The 19,701-nt window shown below is 40.5% G+C and overlaps 1 protein-coding gene across 2 annotated transcripts; it reads right to left on the bottom strand.

Annotated features, from left to right (window-relative positions):
- Positions 1-4,817: 4,817 nt before the first annotated feature.
- Positions 4,818-17,961, bottom strand: syn1 (synapsin I). Of its 2 annotated transcripts, none has more exons than XM_086031303.1 (14): positions 17,700-17,961; positions 17,095-17,427; positions 15,393-15,453; positions 14,307-14,398; positions 13,613-13,769; positions 13,425-13,514; positions 13,085-13,147; positions 12,862-13,004; positions 12,712-12,786; positions 12,514-12,616; positions 12,283-12,423; positions 11,775-11,844; positions 8,769-9,204; positions 4,818-7,608 (listed from the first exon to the last, which is right to left on the bottom strand). In XM_086031303.1, the coding sequence occupies exons 2-14, from the start codon at positions 17,415-17,417 to the stop codon at positions 7,473-7,475; spliced, it is 1,890 nt and encodes a 629-aa protein (XP_085887429.1). In that variant the 5' UTR covers positions 17,418-17,427; positions 17,700-17,961; the 3' UTR covers positions 4,818-7,472. The 2 variants fall into 2 exon arrangements, with proteins under 2 accessions (XP_085887429.1, XP_085887430.1); XM_086031304.1 differs by having other exon boundaries at positions 4,818-7,570; positions 17,700-17,959.
- Positions 17,962-19,701: the final 1,740 nt, after the last annotated feature.

Below are 19,701 nucleotides of genomic sequence, written 5' to 3'. Positions count from 1 at the left end.
CATCTAACATTTCTGTTAACATAAGGTTTACCATAAGGAGACACCTTCCGGGAGGATTGGAAGACGGGAAGATGCCTTGACAACTACCCACACTCATGCGGGTCAACGTTTAGAATAGAGTGGATATTATTCCCAGCTGCACTGAGCAAACACAAACTCCTCTGTCCTGCTCTCTGGAGTCACTCCGCGACATCCCATGGTGAGGCTTAATTAAATCTTTACCACACACTCCTCTCTCATCCCTCCTCATCTGCCATTTTGGCTAACGAATGACTCTGTCATGTGTGCAAGTTTATAATAGAGAAACTAAGGAAGTGGTTGTAAAGGACTTCTGATTATTTGGATTATTTGTGGTAGCACTGTGTCTCTGTGAAATTCTTATGTAATACTGTCATATCACACCTACAGAAAAATGTTCTTAGTCACAGATTCATTCGTTTATTAAACAGTGACTGATTTCACTATTTGCCTTTTTAGCATACAGCCATCATTCATGTCCCATTTGATCAAATTGAAGACAACAATGCTTTTGTGCCTCAGTGAGGAGGAAACAGTGATACCCTTCTTGGCCCTAACCTCTGTTCAACAACAGTACAATGCCTACTCCTCATGGGCCAAGGCTTTAGGCTGTGTGTTGTGACTGGTACAAGTCAATTTTACCATTCAAACACAGCAAACTGAGGGCTGAGAGAAACAAGTGAATAATGCACTAATGATAAATCCGTTGTTAGCTCAACTACACAGATCACATTGTGTAATCACATTGATAAACATATTGTAAATAAATGAATATCTTTCTGAGGAGCTCGTCCGTTGTTATAAAATACATATATGTGAAGCAGTCATAATGTTGTGGCTGGTAAGTGGTTAGTTTATAACTGCTGTCAGTCTTCAGCATCCACCCACCCATCCACCCATCCACCCATCCATCCATCCATCCATTCATTTTGCATTTTGGATCATGTCATGAGGGTGGTCTCTCCTTGTATTTCATCCCATTGATGTTTTATGAAACTGAGTTATTCCACACCAAGTAACCAACCATGCCTATATGGACTTGTGTCGCAGTCGAGCTGGAATAGAAAAAGTCCCTTACAAATTTTAAAGCGTACTACAATTGTTTACAATGTCTAACTGATTCACCATTATTATTTTTGTATGCGAGTTGGTAAGGAGAAAAAACATTTTGAGCACCCACCTAATTTACCAAATACTGTATGGTTCCATTTTCAATGAAAGCTTAATTGTAATAATCAGTGCATCCCATGCCCTTGTCCAGATCGCTATAATGTTGTTTTAAAAATAATAAAGAAAAAACATTTCATCATACAATCGAATCTAGCTGTTTATTTTGCTCACCCACCCATCAAATTGAATTGGCAAATCAGCTTTGACACTTTCTTCATTTTGCTAATTTAATTGCACCTTAAATGGCCAGCATGTAATTATTTATTGTGGTTGGCAGCTGCAGTCATCCAGATGCACGTGCGTTCTCAGCTTCATAGGGCGGTTTAAATGGGTCAACTCTCGAAATAACCCATCTCTTGAAGAAGTCGTGAGGCTCCCTGCATTACTCCAAGCACCCTGTCTTTCATCGTTTTTCTGTTCATAACTAAGCACCAACATTCCTAGCACTACCCTTCAGCGTTTTATTTGACACCTGTGATATTATAAACTCTGAAAATGAGTGGCTAAATCATTCGTATGTGGGAGAACATTTCATTTATTTCTGTTATACAGTATTTTATTGGTGGTCCACTGATAGTGTAGTGGTACACACGCCTGAGTTGTGTGCGGGCAGCGTGGGATCGATTCCCGCTCAGTGACAGTGTCTATGTGTGCCCTGCGACTGGCTGGCGACCAGTTCGGGGTGTAGTCTGCCTTCGCCCATTGACGGCTGGGATAGGCTCCAGCAATTACCCGCGACCCTGTATAGGATAAGCGGTTTGGAAGATGACATGACATGACAGTATTTTATTGGACAGCTCTAGCTCTTTTCATCAGTGAATGGAGCAGTGTCTTCTCTGCCTGTATGGGCATCACCCCTTCTAAGCAACTTTAATTAACAATAAAATAATTAATTTGACCGCCAGCCATCTTATAAGAAATGCAAGCAAGCATATAGTGCTGTAGAAATACACTGAACTTTTGGAGTGGAGTCATATAACTTCCCTATAATTTGGATTTTGCTCTCCTGACACTTAAGTCTGCAATGAAAACTTCAGCAAGCAAGAAATGCATTGATTTGGTGACGAAGACCTATTTCACACTACATAAAACAACCATCAGGCTACCAAGCAGAAACCCTCATCCAGCGTTCGCCAATGTCAATAAGATGTGCTTACAGTAACTTGTAGGACAATTCTGTTATGAAGTTTGCGTTTCTATGTCAATAGGAAATTACGTAAGGGATGAGACCTTGGATTCAATCACAGAAATAGAAATCGCAAGCCAGGAGTTCACTGTGGCAGAAAATGACTTATGCATTCTAAAAGCAGTTGGGCTAAATATAACACAATTTGGGGTCAAAAATGGACCGATACATAAATAGTTCAATTCGACCGACTTTCTTGCATTGTTTTGTCCAAAACATCCCATTTTGGGGGGGGTTGTTTCCTACTTAAACTACCCATTTTTGGGGTTGTTTTCTGCAAAAACAACCAAGAAAGTTGGGTCAAATTGACCCAAGTTGCGGATTGGTCCATTTTTGACCCAAAATTGTGTTATTTTTAAGCCAACTGTTTTTAGAGTGCACAAGTCAGACACTTCTCCAACTTGCGGATGATGCCGAGTTGGTCTGAGTGCAAGACTATAATTCAGTCCGGCTTCTGGCTGTGTTTGGTTTGTCTTTTAATGTGCACAAATAAAAAGTCGCAATGTATTTTTTTATTCCAAAACTTACTTCACGTTGCCGTAATTAAAAACTCCATAAGAGCTTTCAATGAAGCCATGTATTTATTTCATTTATTTAACTTTTACTTATCCAGGTAAGGTATTTGCAATGCTGACCAGGCTGCAAACAGCAGATTAAAACATGGCAAAATAAAAGCAAAGACATACACTCATATAAAAACAATGGGATATACTCACAAGCTATATATTTCGTACATATTCATTTCATTGACAGGCTACAAATAGGTTCAGCTATGATGTGTATTAGGGAAAAACCTTTTCATAAAAAAATATATAAATCACTGCCTCAAAGATTCTTTGCAGCCTGGATGATATTGCAAATGAGAATAGTTTTCAACTGCCTTATTGAGATAAAGGGTAACTAATAGGATGTGTTTACATAAGCATTAACCAACAATACTTTCACTCTGATTTTCATGTTGACACATTTGAATATTGATTGTATATTTTAAAGTTATCCCGTGTGTATTAAAATTGGATTATGATACACAATAATATGCTATCTTTAATTTAAAGGTCACTTAATTATTCTCTACCTGCAATGATGTCAGTAATGAGTAAGAAAGTAACACAACACCTCCCACTGATGCATCATCAGTCTCATTTGCATGATTTACCAAGAACTATGAGTTGTGGTGGAAATGCAAACCACCTGGGACACAGGAACCTACATTACCAGGAACTAAATGTTCCTTGGCTTGTTGGTGGAAAAGGGGCTATATTTAGGGAGATGTGTGCAATAGTGGTTATGGGACAAGATAGACCCAGTATTTGTTTTCGGACACAAGGTCAGTAACTCACATTCACTGAAAATACTGTATATGGAGTCCTTTTGCATATACCACAGCTTTCACTCCTCTAGGAAGACATGATGTTAAACAAGAAGACCTGTCTTATAATCTCTCTTCTACTTAGTCAGTCAAAGGGGTTGGATGAGGCTCTCAATCTGTTTAGTTTAACTAAACCAAAATGAGTGAACCCACACAAGTGTTTACTTTCTATACCAGTTAACCTCACTGTTCTCCTGCTGACACCAGGCAAGAGGGACAATACACTCTGCACTTGCTGCCAGCAAATTGGAGGGCAAAAAGAGATAGACAACCAATCACACCTAAGGACACTAGGACAGTTTATATAGTCTTCTATTAACCTAAGAAGCATGTTGTTATTATGTGGGAGGAGGCCGGAGTACCCAGGGAAAAACCCACACATGCAGGAGAAGCTCATCCAATACAAATGCCACACAGGCCGTAGACCAGATTCAAACCCTCAGCCTCAGAACTGAGGCAGATGTGCAAACCATTTGTACACCGTGCCACCCATACCATATCGAAGGCTATTACTAAATATTTAAAGACTTTCTGAGACTTTCACCTATGTACTTGTCAGTATAATGAATAAGGTTTCTGTCATACAACACACAGACAGTATTGAAATGAATAATAAGTGTGCTGTATTTTTAATACAGCAAGCAGTGCTATCTCACAAGACCCTCATTTATCCACAGTGCGCACACATACATTGAATGGATTCACAAATTCATATGGAAAGCTGTTACATTCCTGCTTCTTTCAAGAGTGTTAACAATAAGCTTTTAACAATGCTGTACTGTATTTGTCACTGTTTTCAAAGCACGTGGGTAACGTGCAACAGCTCATGCAAATGTAAAGCACTAAATAATTTAAAAAAAACATGTTCAGATGCACTTAGTCCTCTGAATTATGTATATAGTAACTTGTTCTTCGCAGTTGCAGGCAAGGGAGCTAAAAATGCAGGCTTACGCCACCTTATGGTCAGATGCCTACAAGTACAATTATTTCATTTAGTGGTGCTGCACACTGCTACTTTTGTAATAAAGATTCGATGAAAGATCATCCATGCACAAAATAAAGCAAAAAAATATATAATAGCAATAATAATTGTTTATTTACCCTCAATCTCTGCTGTGTGATATAGAGAAACATTTCAAATAATAAATCTGGTTACCAGTGACAGTAATGATCCGCAACGTTATTCTGCATATTAGAGTGAATTTTATTAGTTTTGTTGGTTACTGACTTTATTGGGCATGTGCATATTTTGATAACATTCATTTGCACATCATATAATACAAACATTGCATATAACATCAATTTACATACAGTATACTTTTATAATCCACCATGATTTACATTATATATTTTCTTTTTGTATTAGACAGCACTTCAGCGTTTGATTTTTTCCCATTAAATGGAAATGATTGTCCATCGATGCCTGCCACATAAAAAAAATCTACATCTATTTTTTGTTTGTTTGTTTTTTATGTGGCAGGCATCGATGTACAGTCATTTCCATTCCTCACTCACATCTACGTGGATTTTATCTTTCCACAATGAATAAACAATGCATAAGCAAAAAGTTACATTCACAGTCAAATAGAGCCATCATAAATGAAATCTGCTCAAAACAAAAAATAACGACTGCTGTGTCACACGTCAGTGGCAGGTTTTACGATGGCAAATAGTAAAACAATATATAACAATATTTAACAATACAAGTAATATACGACAACAGTTAGTTACCTGTCACGCTACGTGACTAGACAAATTGTCCAAATAAATAAATAAATGAATAAGCATTTGACATGCACAGGCATTCCAAAATTCTGAAGCCTTGAATCACAAGCCAATGCATTAACTCACAAGCACCATATTGCTTCATGAAAGAAAATAAACACTTTTTCAAATCATTCAGACACAATTGCACGATGAAATCATACAATAATTAAAAAAAGAGGTTCAGAAACACATAAAGTACCAACTAGCACAGTTAGCAGCAGAAGAATAAAGGCGACAATCTGCATCAGTCAGGATTCTGGGCAACACAACAATCGATTTGTTTTGACCACTTACAGAACATTCACACGTTTATGCACCACAGAGCACAAGGGGTCACTGTTGCTACAACACACAAGGACAGCATGAGGAATGTACTGGGTAACCAGGACTCATTTACACTTTGGGTCTTCTCTAAAAAGCAAGATATTGCCATAATAGATACACATTCAAGTGGGAAAAATTCCCCTTGGAAGACATTTTGGTGCCTAGAAAATGATGAGCGAAGAGTTTATTTTTCCCTTACAGTCAGGATGTACAGTACATACGCACTTCTGACCAAAGACGTGGTTGTCAGTGCAGAGGAGAAACAACTATATCACCACACATGCTTTATTGACTACCAATCTGCACATAAAAGTATTAGGAAAGTATGTCTTTATTTTACAGATGAACCATACAGTATATATGTGACAGTCCTTGGCTTAGTATTTTTTGGGGAGGAAGCCCTCTGCTCACACACAGGCAACCATTCACCAGGTGCATATTTTTCTTTTAAATTTCTTCACCATATATTTCTACTTACATTTGTTTTAAATTGAGTAGATGTGTTAAAATGTTATATTTTGCTAAATGCATCTGATAACTGCATTTTTCTGTGCTGCAGCCCAGTGCATTGTTGTGTTTTTCCAAGACAAAGCCAAGTTGTTGCATTGTCAAATGGTACCGTAGTTAAGTAAAACCTGAAAATACGGACTATGTATCAGTTGATTTCACTGATTTCAAGTATAATTTTGCTTTAAACTGTGTGCAAATGCATTGTAAATAAGAAAAACACTCCTACCTCATTTGAACGCATGCTTTCCCCTCATCATTGGTAAACAACTATGCATTAAACAGAATGGAAGACTCACAAAAACACGTCACAATCAAGTGGACATCCTTGAGACAGCTCCAATTGATTCAACATTTTTTTTCGCTTTTGTTTTTGTGCATGTATTTTAAAAAAAATGGAAGAAAGCGGGGGCAACACACTCACAAGATCTACAAGGCTAACTTGACCAGGCTTATTTAAACAAGCTGACTTACGTGACAATACATTTACAAGCACCAGTGTGCAGGATTGGAAAACGCAACCATTGCCCCCCGTTGACATGCAGCTAAAACATCACCTGTACTGCCCAACATCTCAAACACTGGACATTCCACACGGTACAGATGTGTGAATCTATGAGAGTAATTGGTTTTGTTGGTTGGTACATCAAAATAAGTTTGGAAGTAGTATTTTGATGCCATTCTAGTTTGTGTGTGCTCATGCATAAACATTCTTTTGTGAAGAGTGTGTGTAGTAATTTAAGATTGTGGCTAGGCAGGAATGTTTCAGACTTGAGTGCCAAAATTTAAAGTCTTTTGTATTCTTTGTTCAATTTTGGAATAGGCGCTGACTATGTACATTTCAATATCATGTTTTATATATATTTATATATACTATATATATAAATACTATATCTATATATATATATTTTAATATATATATATATATATATATATATATACACACACACACACACACACACACACACACATATATATATATATATATATATATATATATATATATATATATATATATATACCTCATCATGCCGAAAGGGAGAAGAAGGAATCAGTCTTTGTGTGTGCCAGGCCCATTTTCTTTCGGTGGGAGTGGGGAATGATGATGGTGAGAATGATGACGATGGCGTCTCAGTCTGAGAAGAGACTGGCAAAAGATTTGCGTAGATTGCGTATGGTTTCAGCCTTCACCTCATCCTGGCTAAGGCTGGCTCGTGGCATTGGGGTTTCTGGAATGTTGAAGGTATTGGTAAGAGACTGGGATTTGCTATAAAGAGAGGAGATGGCAATAGAGGAGAGGAAGAGGCTATTAACGTCATGCAGCAAACCCATGGAATGAAAAGACCGGACCATGGTCGGAAAAGAGGAGAAAGAGAGGACGAGCTGAACTCTGACTTTCAAGAAGTGCATTGACTGTCACTTTATCATTTAAGATTATGCTTGAAAGGAATATGAATAATAAATGAATTATGTTACTGGATGCTATGTGATGATTGGTGGACTCAATTGTCATCATTCATATTATTTGTTAATCAAGTTTACATCAATCAAAGACCTCCATTTTTTTTACCACTATCTTTTCATACCTTAATTACAGTGACTTTCATACATATTTTGGTCACTATCATGGTAATCACTCAGTATTTATGAAAGTTGCCGTGCTCCATCTGAATTCCTTCCAGTAAGTTCATTTAACTTTGCAGTAAAACTTTGGTGTAAGCCCTCCTGAGTGAAGTATGGAACAACTGGAGATCCCTGACCTCAATCGCATCGAAAACCTTTGAGCTCCACTAGCACAGAAATTGTGATAATTGCCGGGCTAGGCAAACAAGCAGGGTGGACTATTTACGAATATGCATGTTTTTGGAATGTGGGAGGAAGTACCTGGAGGGGGGAAACACGAAAGCATGATGGAGTACATGCAAACTACACACAGGAAGGACAGAGTACGCATTCAAACCCACAACCTCAGCACTGTGAGGCAGGTGTTCTAACTAGTCAGCCACTTTGCCACCCTCCACAGTATTAAAGGACAAAAACACACTGTTTTAAACTGTGGAAAACATTACATTTAGAAATCTTTTTTTTTGTTGGTGGTTTTGTGATTTAATGTAGCACCAAAACTATTTTTATGTACAACTGGGTGTTACCTTCAGCAAGTATTTGTTTGATGGGCCATGATCACTGCAATGTAACATTTTGAAATTGTTGAAGAACAAGAATCATGCACATTCCAGTGAATCATATCAAACAGAAAATATATGTATGTCATGCACACATCAATGCAAAAAGTAAGATCTGAGGTGTAAGGTTCTCATCGTAAGAAATGAAAGAGAAACTTACGAAAGTGATTGGTCATATACAGTGCACTTGTTTTAGCCTACCATAAATAATCATGAATGTGATGTCCAGACTACACTTACTTACTTCAGTTGTGGGGAACTGCCCACTGCTGTGTTGTCCTGGCTGGGTTTTTGTGGGGGCTGTGGCTTTTGTTGCAGTGGTGGGCGCCCCCCAGGACCTCCCTGGCCCTGGCCGGCTGGTCGTGGCTGCTGGGTGGTGGTCCCACCAGTGCGCCCCTGCTGGCCAGCGGTTCTCTGCTGCCCCCCTTGTGATTGCTGTCTGGGGGGCTGGGTGGGTCTCTGTTGCTGAGGTTTCTGGCCGGCACCCCCTGGAGGAGGTCTTTGTTGCTGCTGTGTGGCAGACTGTTGCCTCTGTGTTTGAGGGGAGCCTCCTTGGCTTCGCTGAGGAGCTCCCTGACCAGGAGGCCCTTCTTTGACCTTGGCCTGGGAACTAGGATCAGCTGAACCCGGGCTCGCTGCAGGTTGCTGTGCCTGTGAAGCAGCACCTTGTTGAGGACCACCTGATGGGAAAAGACAGCCATAATGCATTACAGGAACAGCCACAGACTTATATGGTAAAGGCACACAAACAATAATATCAGAACACAAATGCTGATTCCAATGGATTTGGGATGTTGTGTAAAACCTAAGTAGAAGTAATGATTTGCAAATCCCTTTCAACCTATATTCAAATGAATACACTAGAATGTATCTATTTATTTTTGGTGTATTTATTTATTTATTTAATTTGATGCCTGCGACACATTCCAAAAAAGCTGGGACAAGAGCAAATTTACCACTGTGTTACATCACATTTCTTTTTACCAAAAGTCAATAAAGTCGTTTGGGAACTGAGGACATTTAGGTGTAATTTGTTCCCATTCCTGCCTGTTGTACAACTTCAGTTGCTCAACAGTCCGTTAATGTATTCTGTGCTGCGTAAAGACTGACACATTTTCAATGGGAGGTAGCTCTGGACTGGCCATTCAAGTACTTGCACTCTTTCACCACAAAGCCATGCAGTTGTGCAGAAAGTGACTTGGCATTAGATGTCTCTGAAAAATATGTTGCTGAGAGGCAGCATACAATCATGGCAAAAAACATTGCCTTCTATGCTTCTGTCAAAGATTGCACCACTTCCCCCAGAAAAATTGCAGCAGCGACAAATTCTTCGGTATTGACGTTTATTTATTTTGGTTACATTGGCACAACACGAAAAAAAGCAGAGCAAAAAAAAGAAAAACAATAGTCATCCATTTTGCCTAAACCATTTTAGGTGCTTTGTGAACTGTGATTTGGGTCATTGACCTGATTGTCTGAAGACCTACATTGAAATATACTTGAAAATACAAAATACTTGGATAGTCTTCAGATTTCATGACGCCATGCACACAGTCAAGGCATCCGGTACCAGAATTTGCAAAACAACCTGACCCTCCTCTATGTTTGACCGTACAGACCGTGTTCTTTTCGTTGAAGACCTCATTTGGTTTTCAGTAAACAGATGTGCTTTGCCAAAATGTACCTTTCAACATTCACAGTATGTTGCCTTTACCGATCTGCAAGTTTCGCAAGCCATGGGCACTAACACACCCTCATACCATCATGGACGCTGTCTTTTTAACTTTGTGCAAATAACAATCCGGGTGGACCTTTTCCTCTTTGGCCCATGGGATATGGTGTCTATGATTTTCCCCCCAAATTGTGAAACGTGCAGACATCAGACCACAGCACGTTTTCCCACTTTGTGTCAGTCCATCAAACCATCTTGGCCCAGAGAAGTTGGCGGCGTTTCTGGATGTTGTTGATGTATCCGTTTTTTTGCGTTGCGTGGTAGAGTTTTGACTTGCATTTGTTGATGTAGCGATGAACTGTCAATGGTTTTGTAAAGTGTTTATGAGCCCATGTTGCCATATCCTTAACACAACGATGCCCATTTGAATGTACTGCCATCTGTTCGGAGGGATCGAAGGTTACAGGCATTGACTGTTGGTTTTTGGCTTGGCCACTTACGTGCAGAGATTTCTCCAGATTCTCACATTTTTTGGTGATATTCTGGACTGTAGATGATGAAATACCTAAATTCCTTGCAATTGTATGTTGAGAAATGTGGTTCTTAAACTGATGGACTATTTGCTCATCAAATTGCCCACAAAGTAGTGAACTTGGCCCCATTCCTGCTAATGATTCTGACAGTATGACCGTGAGCAATATTTCGCAATATCACAGTATTCTAATTATGGAAATGTTTTTTTTTTAAATACTGTATTTGGGTAAATAAAAGCAGCATTTTTCCATTGAACATAATCCATTCTATTTTTAGACAAAATATAGAATATTTGGTACATTAAAAAACATGCACCATGTTAAGTTAAAAGAATAAATAAATAAATATTGACATTCTTCTGTTTGCATTCTTGTTCGTCAGTCACAGTATTCCATCGCATTGAGCTATTTTTAGAACAGATCCAAGAGTACAGTACTCATGTTGGCCTTAGAGGGCTAACTATAGTCCTCACTGGCCCCTTGTTTGTTTGTTTAAGACAAACATTGGATTAGCAACAAGGCATCTGTGTAGGTATAATGGAGTTAGTGCAGTTGCTCTCTCTCATTTACCTCCCTCACTCCCTTTATATGTAAATGCTCAGCCCTACACTCTCTGCTCAGCCGAGTAGGAGGGAAAAAAGCAGCCGGCCATCAACCCGTTATCAACTTCAGAGCGGCGTTGAGTGAGCTCTGCAAGCAGCCAATCATATTGCAGCGGGAGACTGCCTGCTTCAAAGGTCCCCTCAAAAAAGAATAGGAAAGCTCATTACCAGTGATGGACAGATTTAGCGATTATTGAAACCTTGAATTTTTGAAACTATGATAAACCGTCAAACCTGCCTATTTCAAACTAACATATTCACCAGTGGAATGTTCCAAATGTGTTTTTTAAGCATTCTTCAATTTTCCCATTCTTGTTCTGCCCCTGTCCCAGTTTGCAACTGTGTTGCAGGTATCACATTCAAAATGAGAGAAATTTGCAAAAAAAAACAATACTGTATTGTTCATCAGTTTGAACATTGTATTGTATTCAATTAGTTCTTACCCTGAGGTGAGGGTCGCTGTTGAGACTGTGGAACTCTAGTTTGGGAGACAGGCTGAGGAGAAACCGCTTTCTAAAATGCAAACAGCAAAGAAATGTATGGACATTTGGACAACAAACATTATTTAGTCCTACAATAAGTAGACTAAATGGGACTTTTCCCTTTGCCCTCAAGTGGCATGTTTCCTGTTTGTCTTTACTATTTTTGCATGGCAGCAGCAAATCATGCGGTGCTCAAATTTTCCACTGACACTAAAACAGCCTATCCCATAAGGAAATGCTTCAGTGGAGCGAGACCTGGCTCATGGCCCCGCTGGGCCAGAGGTGATGAGCACAAACTGCACACCATGTAAAAGTGCGTATGACATGAGATTGCAGCCTGTGTGGATGTGTGACATTAATTAAACACTTATTTTTTTAATGATCTACTTAACAATCTTTGTTTAGTTTGTATTTCCTCTTCAATAAATATTTGCGTTAAACATGTGTTACGCTTAGAAGCTCTAAGCACCTGTGTTGCTGTGATGTGGCCTGTAGAGGAGCTTGAAGCAGGTAGAATCATCTGGTTCATTTTCAAAACCACCAGCTCTGCAATCTGTACACGATCCTCATCCTGCTGGTCACCGATCAATGGCATTGAGCAGTCATCCACCTAGAAACCGAGATGACAATGCGTTCGTAGGTTATTTTTTGGCCCGCACACCTTGCACTTCTTGGATCTGATTACCCCGCCCTTGAGTACCTCTATAATGTAGTCCATTCCATCTTTACCATGAAGTGCCTCCACAGCACAGATATCCAAACCTCCAAAGATGTTGGCACAAGTGTCCACCCACATCCTGTACCTGTTGTACCAAGAGAAGTGTAACGGTTGGCCTGAATAACACATTGTCCAATACAAGCACCAGTCAAGTACAACTAGTATAATGTGAAATCTTACTTGTCTGACATGGCAACTTGCTCAAGCATTGATGAGCCTGTGTTGGTTTTCCAATTGCCAGAAATGGATGTTCTCCTGTTAATGATATTAAAAACCATGTGTGCATTTGCTTTTTGTACAGATGGTTTCCTAACCGATGGAGCCACTCACATGTAGGCCTTGTAATTTTCACCAATCTTCTGGATGCGGACATCATACTTGGCATCAATAAATGGCTCAGATGTGGCATAAGTCTTGGTCAGGGCAACAACACTGGCAATATCTTGAAAGTCATATTGGTTGTCCACTTTCACCTAGGGTAGCAAGCATCCAAATATAAAAAAGTAAGCGCGTTCTTATGTGTTCTAATTGAAGAATCGAAATGTAGTTCTACCTTTCCCATTCCTGAGTGAGCATGGCCCATTTTTATCACAACAGGGAACTGAGAGGACGTTATCTAATAAAAGAGTAAACACAAATTAATTTAAACACTCATGAAGCGCAGCATTTTTGACTGCATCAAATGAAATTAAATTCATTATATGACAACTGCAGAAACTCAAATTAACCCCAAATTCAACTTCCTGAGGCAAGACACAGATCATATATGATTGTTCTCAGGAGCTGCACACGATGGAATATTGACATGTTGATCTTTTGCGGGGATGAGCATGCCCGCCTATGCTCGTGAAGGGGGTGGAAGGACGAAGAAGTAAGCGGATGTCATAACTTACCATTTCCTTGTGATTTGGATAATAAACCTGGTCAATCAGTGGGAACTCCTCCGGACCCAGCTGTTTGTGTAGCCTCGACATCTGTGCAAACTAGAAAAAACAAAAACACAATTCAAATATCCCCACCCCCAATATCGATGTAGTTCATCAATAGAAAGAATAAGGTTTGGCGATATCCAACAACCTACCACCCATGGTTTGTCACAGAAATTGTAGACGGAGTGTAAAGAGTTAACACTTGGCAGTCCAGCATACTGTAGACCAATAACTAAGTTGCGGTGGTCTCCATTCTTGTCCATACTGAAGGCATGCTGTCTGATCAGTACAAAGTCTGGTTTAAAGGATCTGCAATATAACATTAACAAAAATGTTACAGACAAGGCAAATACAAGTAATTGACAGATAAATGACATAAGAGATCAATATTAACAAAAGTGTTGAGACCATTCTCTTCAAGGGTCCAACACTAGAGCCACACGTCATCCCTCCTCTTGAGGACTGCGGGTGAGATGGAGTCTATCCCAGCTGACTTTGGGAGAGAGCTGGAGTACATTGTGCACTTTGATAATCCGGACCAACACGTATGTTCTCCATTGAATACATTAAAGTCTATAAAGACATTCTTGGAGTCACTTGGTGTGGAAGATCTCGACTGGCTCATAGTTGCCTGTCCTCACCCCCATCAAACCCCTCTGGGGTGAGCTACAACAGACGGCCAAGTCTAATTTGACCGCAAAAAACACCTAAAATGTTCCCATTGTTTCATTTTCAGTTCTTGTGTGTGTAGTCTATGTAGCGTCTATCAACATAAGACAAAACTGTATCGGCATTCAAAATTCTGCAGCCATAATAAACACCAATCTTGAGTGAACTTGCACTTACTTCGTAACCTTATGGCCGTTCCTAATTGCATCAATGCTGACTGTGTAGGTGCCTGACGAGTCAGCCACCATGTTGATTTCAGAAAATTCTGCCTAAAAACGACAGTGACGAGATTTAGTCACAACAAACAATCTCATATACTGTACAAATACACTGACTAAAGGTGATTGACTGTGACAAGCAATCAAGACAGAGCAAGGTGCCTCCTAATGCTCTTCATACAGTACATGGGAAATGAGAAGACAAACAAAGTGACAAGACAGATGTGGGATAAACACTAATTTTTGCCCATTTATAAAAGACCGTCCAAGCCCACTTTAAAAGTTCAATATTTTTATTTTTGTAATTATTAGATATTGCCCAATTTGTGTTGGACAGATACAATAAGTTCTGTAAAGTAAAGCGTTTTAGTCAGGAGATACCGGTACTTATGAACCCACGCAGGCAGGTGAAGGCAACTCGAGATCCTCACGGGTCCTAATCAGAATTTGCCTTCTGAAACTGGCGTGGTCATGACGTGTCTGGTCTGTTGCAGGTGAGGGATAATTCAATACTAAAGGGCTTCGTGTAAATGTATTTTTGTATTTTGTTGTCTTCCTTTGTTGTTAAAACTAATCAGAAAATGCCTTCAGTGAAACTGGCGTGGTCATGTCATGTCTCGTCTGTTACAGTGCATGTGGCCCAATTAAAGACGAAGACGAAAGAACGAAATTTCACTATCTCAAGTGTCTTCATCCAACCCCGAGAGCTGCACAGACACAAGGTGTATAACAATCTTTTGAATGTCTCTATATAGTCAGTCAAGAATAATATTCACATTTGAAATTTACCAATTTCTTAATTTCACATTCACTGTGTATTTCTTAAAGTGTAATTACTTACTGATATAATCCAAGGTTACTTATAAAGTTACTGGACACGTCTAATTTACTCAGTGAATCAGTAACTGTGCATCGTCATTATAATACCTCACCGTTGGCTAAATTTACATGGTGTTTGGCAAAGCCTTTACATTGGACTTTGTTAAAGAGAACATAGGTGAACACAAAAATAACACTATGTAAACTTTTATTGTGTAAAACCTACCTGTTCGACCTTGATGTCATATTCACCACCGTGGACCTTTCTTCCTCTGAAAACTCTCACCCTGTATGTGAAGCAAGGAAAGAAATACAATGTTTATTCCTTAACCTCACAGAAACAATACTGTGATGTCATATATGTTTTGCTCATAGTGACTAGAGCAATTTCTTTGAGTGCTAAGAAATGGACAAAATTGTACAATTTTGATGCTGTTTTTGTGCAAGATCTCTGTGGAAACTTCAACCTTGCAAAAATAATAAAAAATTCAATGCACTTATTCAGTTTCAATCCAAACTGAGCAAAGAAACTGCTCTTGTTCCGGCCTGAGTTAGACTGTGCAGGTGTACCTAATAAGGTGGCCATCCATTATAAAAGGAAATCAGATTTTGACACTTGATATTAGACATTCTTCATTAAACCTCTGGTCAATCGGTTTTATTATCTCATTGCGTACATAATGTAGTGACGAAGTACACATTCATTGATCCATCTATCAATTTTCTAGACTGCTTATCCTAATTACAATCACCCACGGGGGGTTATCCAAGCTGATTTTGTGCAAGAGGCGTGGTGCACCTTGGCCTTGTCACCAGCCAATAACAGCATACATACAGACAAACAACTATTGACACTCACAACTGTGAACAATTAAGTGTCTTCAATGAATTTCAAAGTGGAAGTCAACCCAAACATATTTTTTTCAAGATTATGTTCTATGCAGGCCCACTAGTTGAAACAATGCATTCTGATTAATATTGTGTTTGTGGAATATGAGTTAAGCAGCAAAATCTAGCCATCTCACGGGGCGGCCATTTTGTCACTTCTGTCGACTGAAAATGACATCACACTTGCTCAGAGCTCAGATAACGACCAATCATGGCTCAGCTTCAGAAAACAGATGAGCTGTGATTGCTGGTTTTTGGGCTCATGCCTTCTTGTGTGGAGTTGGTATGCTCTTTCTGTGTTTGTATGGGTTTTCTCTGGTACTCCAGCTTCCTCCCACAGCCCCGTAGGTTAATTGAAGACTAAATTGTCCGCCCTTTGTGATTGTGAGTGTGAATGTTTTTGCCTGCATGTGCCCAGCGTGCTGGGTGTACCCTGCCTTGAGCTCAGTTCAGGGGACCCTAGTGAGGAGAAGCAATATAGAAAATGGATGGATATGTGAACCACATTTTGGAATGTGGGAGGAAGTCAAGAGTACCCTGAAAAACAAGCAAGAACACAGGTAGGCTTTGAACCCTGAATGTCAGAGCTGTGAAGCAAATGTGCTGTCCACAATACACAACAACTTATGTTGATTTGCAAGATTAGTTTTTGTTGTTACTGTTATTATTAGTTTTCAAAAACTTCCATCATTGTGCTTATGTCAGTCACACTGACGTATTCCGTTTGGTTTATTTTTAACTTTTCGATATCAAATGTAAAAGTAGAATACAGCAAGTGACACTTGTTTATTACACCTCCTGGCAGGGGGACAATAGGTCAATTATCTTCAGATCAAGGTATGTGTGCAAACAGTGCTATGCACGCTTTTAAAACATGCAGAACATTATGGTCATGGGGGGTGGGGTCGCTCTGTGCTACTGTAATGGGTAATGGGACACCTGTTCATGAGAGGCTTGATAACTCAGTGAATCATGACCTTTTATCTGCCCACTTCGTGGCCCACATTGCAGTCTAGAAGCGCCCGCTCTTCTGCTCTTACCAGTCGGTTTGCTGGTCATCAACCACCAGGAGGATCTTAGCACTGCTAGAGACCCCTGCCCGGTCGGCCGCCTCGGATAAGGTGGCTGCGGCGGCGGCCGTGGTCTGCTTGACAGCATTGGAAATGGACGAGAAGAAGCCGGAGCCTCCGCCCGCAGGCTGTTGCTGGCTCACGGGCTGGCGCCTCTCCGACGGCCCCGGGGACACTGCGGGGCTCGGCTGCTGCTGAGGCGGGGGATCGGCGCGCTGTTGGTCGCCCATGTAGCCGTTGGGCAGGTTGGACATGAAATTGCTGTCCGAGAGTCGGCGACGAAGGTAGTTCATGATGGAGACTCTGAGGTGTAAAAGACAAGAAAAAATCGTGTCCGCCCACTGGATGCGTCGCACAAGTTGTCAGGTCTATTTTCCCCACATACGGAAACGGCCCGGGGAACTAAATTTATGGCCAATTATTCGCAAATATATATCTAAAAGATGCAAAATTGTGACAACGCTTCGTTGTGGATTCAATGAGGGTGTGCAGTTAGATTTGATTCGACTAAGCAAAATTATGGTCCGTGAGTGTCTGCATTTACTGAATGAAGCTATTTGTACGACGAAGCCTACCTGGGAGTGTATCCAAGTGATCCGCCCTAAAACGATTTTGATGTCTTACAGTGTTCCACAGGGAGGAGCACCCTCGATTACGTTTATTATAAATGACACGCGTGTCCTCGAAGGTCGTGCATCAATCAGAAGTCGTTCCTGCTTATCACTGTCGTGCCCTGCGTCCTTCCCCTCCAGTCACAGTTTTTCCCCATTGCCCTGCGTCACCGCGGAGCATTGGAGTGAGGCTGCCGGGAGGGGTTGGGGTAGCCTGCAAGAAGGGAACTGCGTCAAGGTGCGCAGGTTGGGACGACACACTTCCGTTATTGTGCTGTTATTTTTAGCTTTAACTGCCAAACTGGCGCAGTCGACACAATCTTGATTCCGTTCTCTACTAACGCCATCCTATACTGTACTCTATCTATGTTTGATGGGTTATGTTAAGAATATAGCAGCACATACAAATCAGTTATTATTGCCGGCGCTGCCGAAAACACTTCCGGTTATGTTGGGTGTGTGCGTGGGTTTGTGTAACTTGAAGGAACTTTATGAGCAAAAACGCGAAGTGGTGCTGAGGAGAGGAGAGACGCCGCAAAAAGGGGCGTCGCTCTGTCAGACATGATGCTTCCTGTTGCCTCAACAGGCATATGGATGTTGCTTTTCTGTTGCATATGTCCACAAAAGCAACAGTGGCATTAAATCCGGAATCAGAGAAGAGTCAAAAGCAGGAACTCAGATGGACTTTGACAAAAATGTTTTTTGTACAAAAAACAAAAACTCGCAAAACCAACAAATTACAAACAAGAGTACTGGTGTGGAAGAACCAGAAAACAAGAATAAGGAAAGATGCTTGCAAAAGGCATGGAGCGAAATAACAAAAATTGTTTTTGCCTTGAAAAGACACGATTAAATCCAAATCCGTGTGAAAAAGAAACCAATAATGAAAATTGCTTGTCGTGCAAAGACAAGATAAAGACTTCACAAGACTGTTACATCCTTCATTCGAAATATTTTTATAGGTCATTAGCAACATTTCAGTTCTTGTTTGTTTCTAGCCATTTGTTCTTTCAGTCTATACTCTATACTCTTCAGGAGGTAAAATGCAGTTTCTTCTGGGTTAAGGTCCGTTGATTGTCTTAGCGAGTCTTTAGGCCTAGATAGACCAAAAAGACGCTGGCCAACAGTGACAGACACTCACCCCCTGTGGCGTACGGCCGGCTGTCAGCACGTCACGTTGGAGGAATACACCGCAACGACAGACAGCGACGCTGACCATTAAAGTACCTTCTGCGCATGCATAAGATGTAATACCCTTCCATACCATCGGCGGCGGTAGTCACCATTTCTCATGCTTAGAAAAATCCGACCGGAAAGCTGTTGGCTGGGGGCGGATTATAAAAAGGTAAACAACGCATTCAGCTCTATTCTTCGCTCACGATGAACTCCCACGCGAAGTAAACCCTCACGTTCTTGACAAGTTTTGTGAAATACTTACATTATCAACCCTCGCTCTTGTACTTGTAAGAAGATTAAGGCAGCGAAGGCGTGCTCACTGTTTATGCGCATTTGTCACTTCCCGTTGATGCTGCGAGCGCTGATTTACTAGCTAACAGCCAATCACAGTGACTAAATGTCACGACTGGCGACGCCGATTCAACATGGGTAAATGCTCCCAAGACGCTTACACACGGGTTACGACACTACCACGGTGGCCACTACAATAAACAGACGGCGCCTTCAGACGCCACGACGCTTCACGACCTCCAACGTCAATTTGTTCTATCAGGGCCTTAACACCTTCCACTTTCCCCCCCTAATGAAGTCCTTTGTCGTGTTGGCAGTGTATATTGGGTCATTGTCTTGTATGATAAAGCCACTCCTGACTACTTTGGATGTGTTTTTCTGTAAATTTCCATACAAAAGGGTTTTGTACACTTCAGAATTCATTTTGCCACTACCATCATAAGTTACATCATCAATGATATGATAATAATGATATATAATGTCATTCAAGCTACACATA

This window comes from Filicampus tigris, chromosome 5 (genome assembly GCF_054856515.1).
Source record: "Filicampus tigris isolate MCC_2025a chromosome 5, RoL_Ftig_1.0, whole genome shotgun sequence".
Classification (NCBI taxonomy): Eukaryota; Metazoa; Chordata; class Actinopteri; order Syngnathiformes; family Syngnathidae; genus Filicampus; species Filicampus tigris.
Note: the sequence above shows the minus strand (reverse complement) of the source record. Positions and strands in the feature narration are given on the sequence as shown.

Coding starts and splice junctions, on each gene's coding strand:
- syn1 (XM_086031303.1), bottom strand. CDS start 17,417: ATGAACTACCTTCGTCGCCGACTCTCGGACAGCAATTTCATGTCCAAC. Junction 12,424..12,513: donor GAATGGACTACATTATAGAG/GTACTCAAGGGC, acceptor CTCGGTTTCTAG/GTGGATGACTGCTCAATGCC. Junction 7,609..8,768: donor GGCAGTTCCCCACAACTGAA/GTAAGTAAGTGT, acceptor CTCTCTTTATAG/CAAATCCCAGTCTCTTACCA.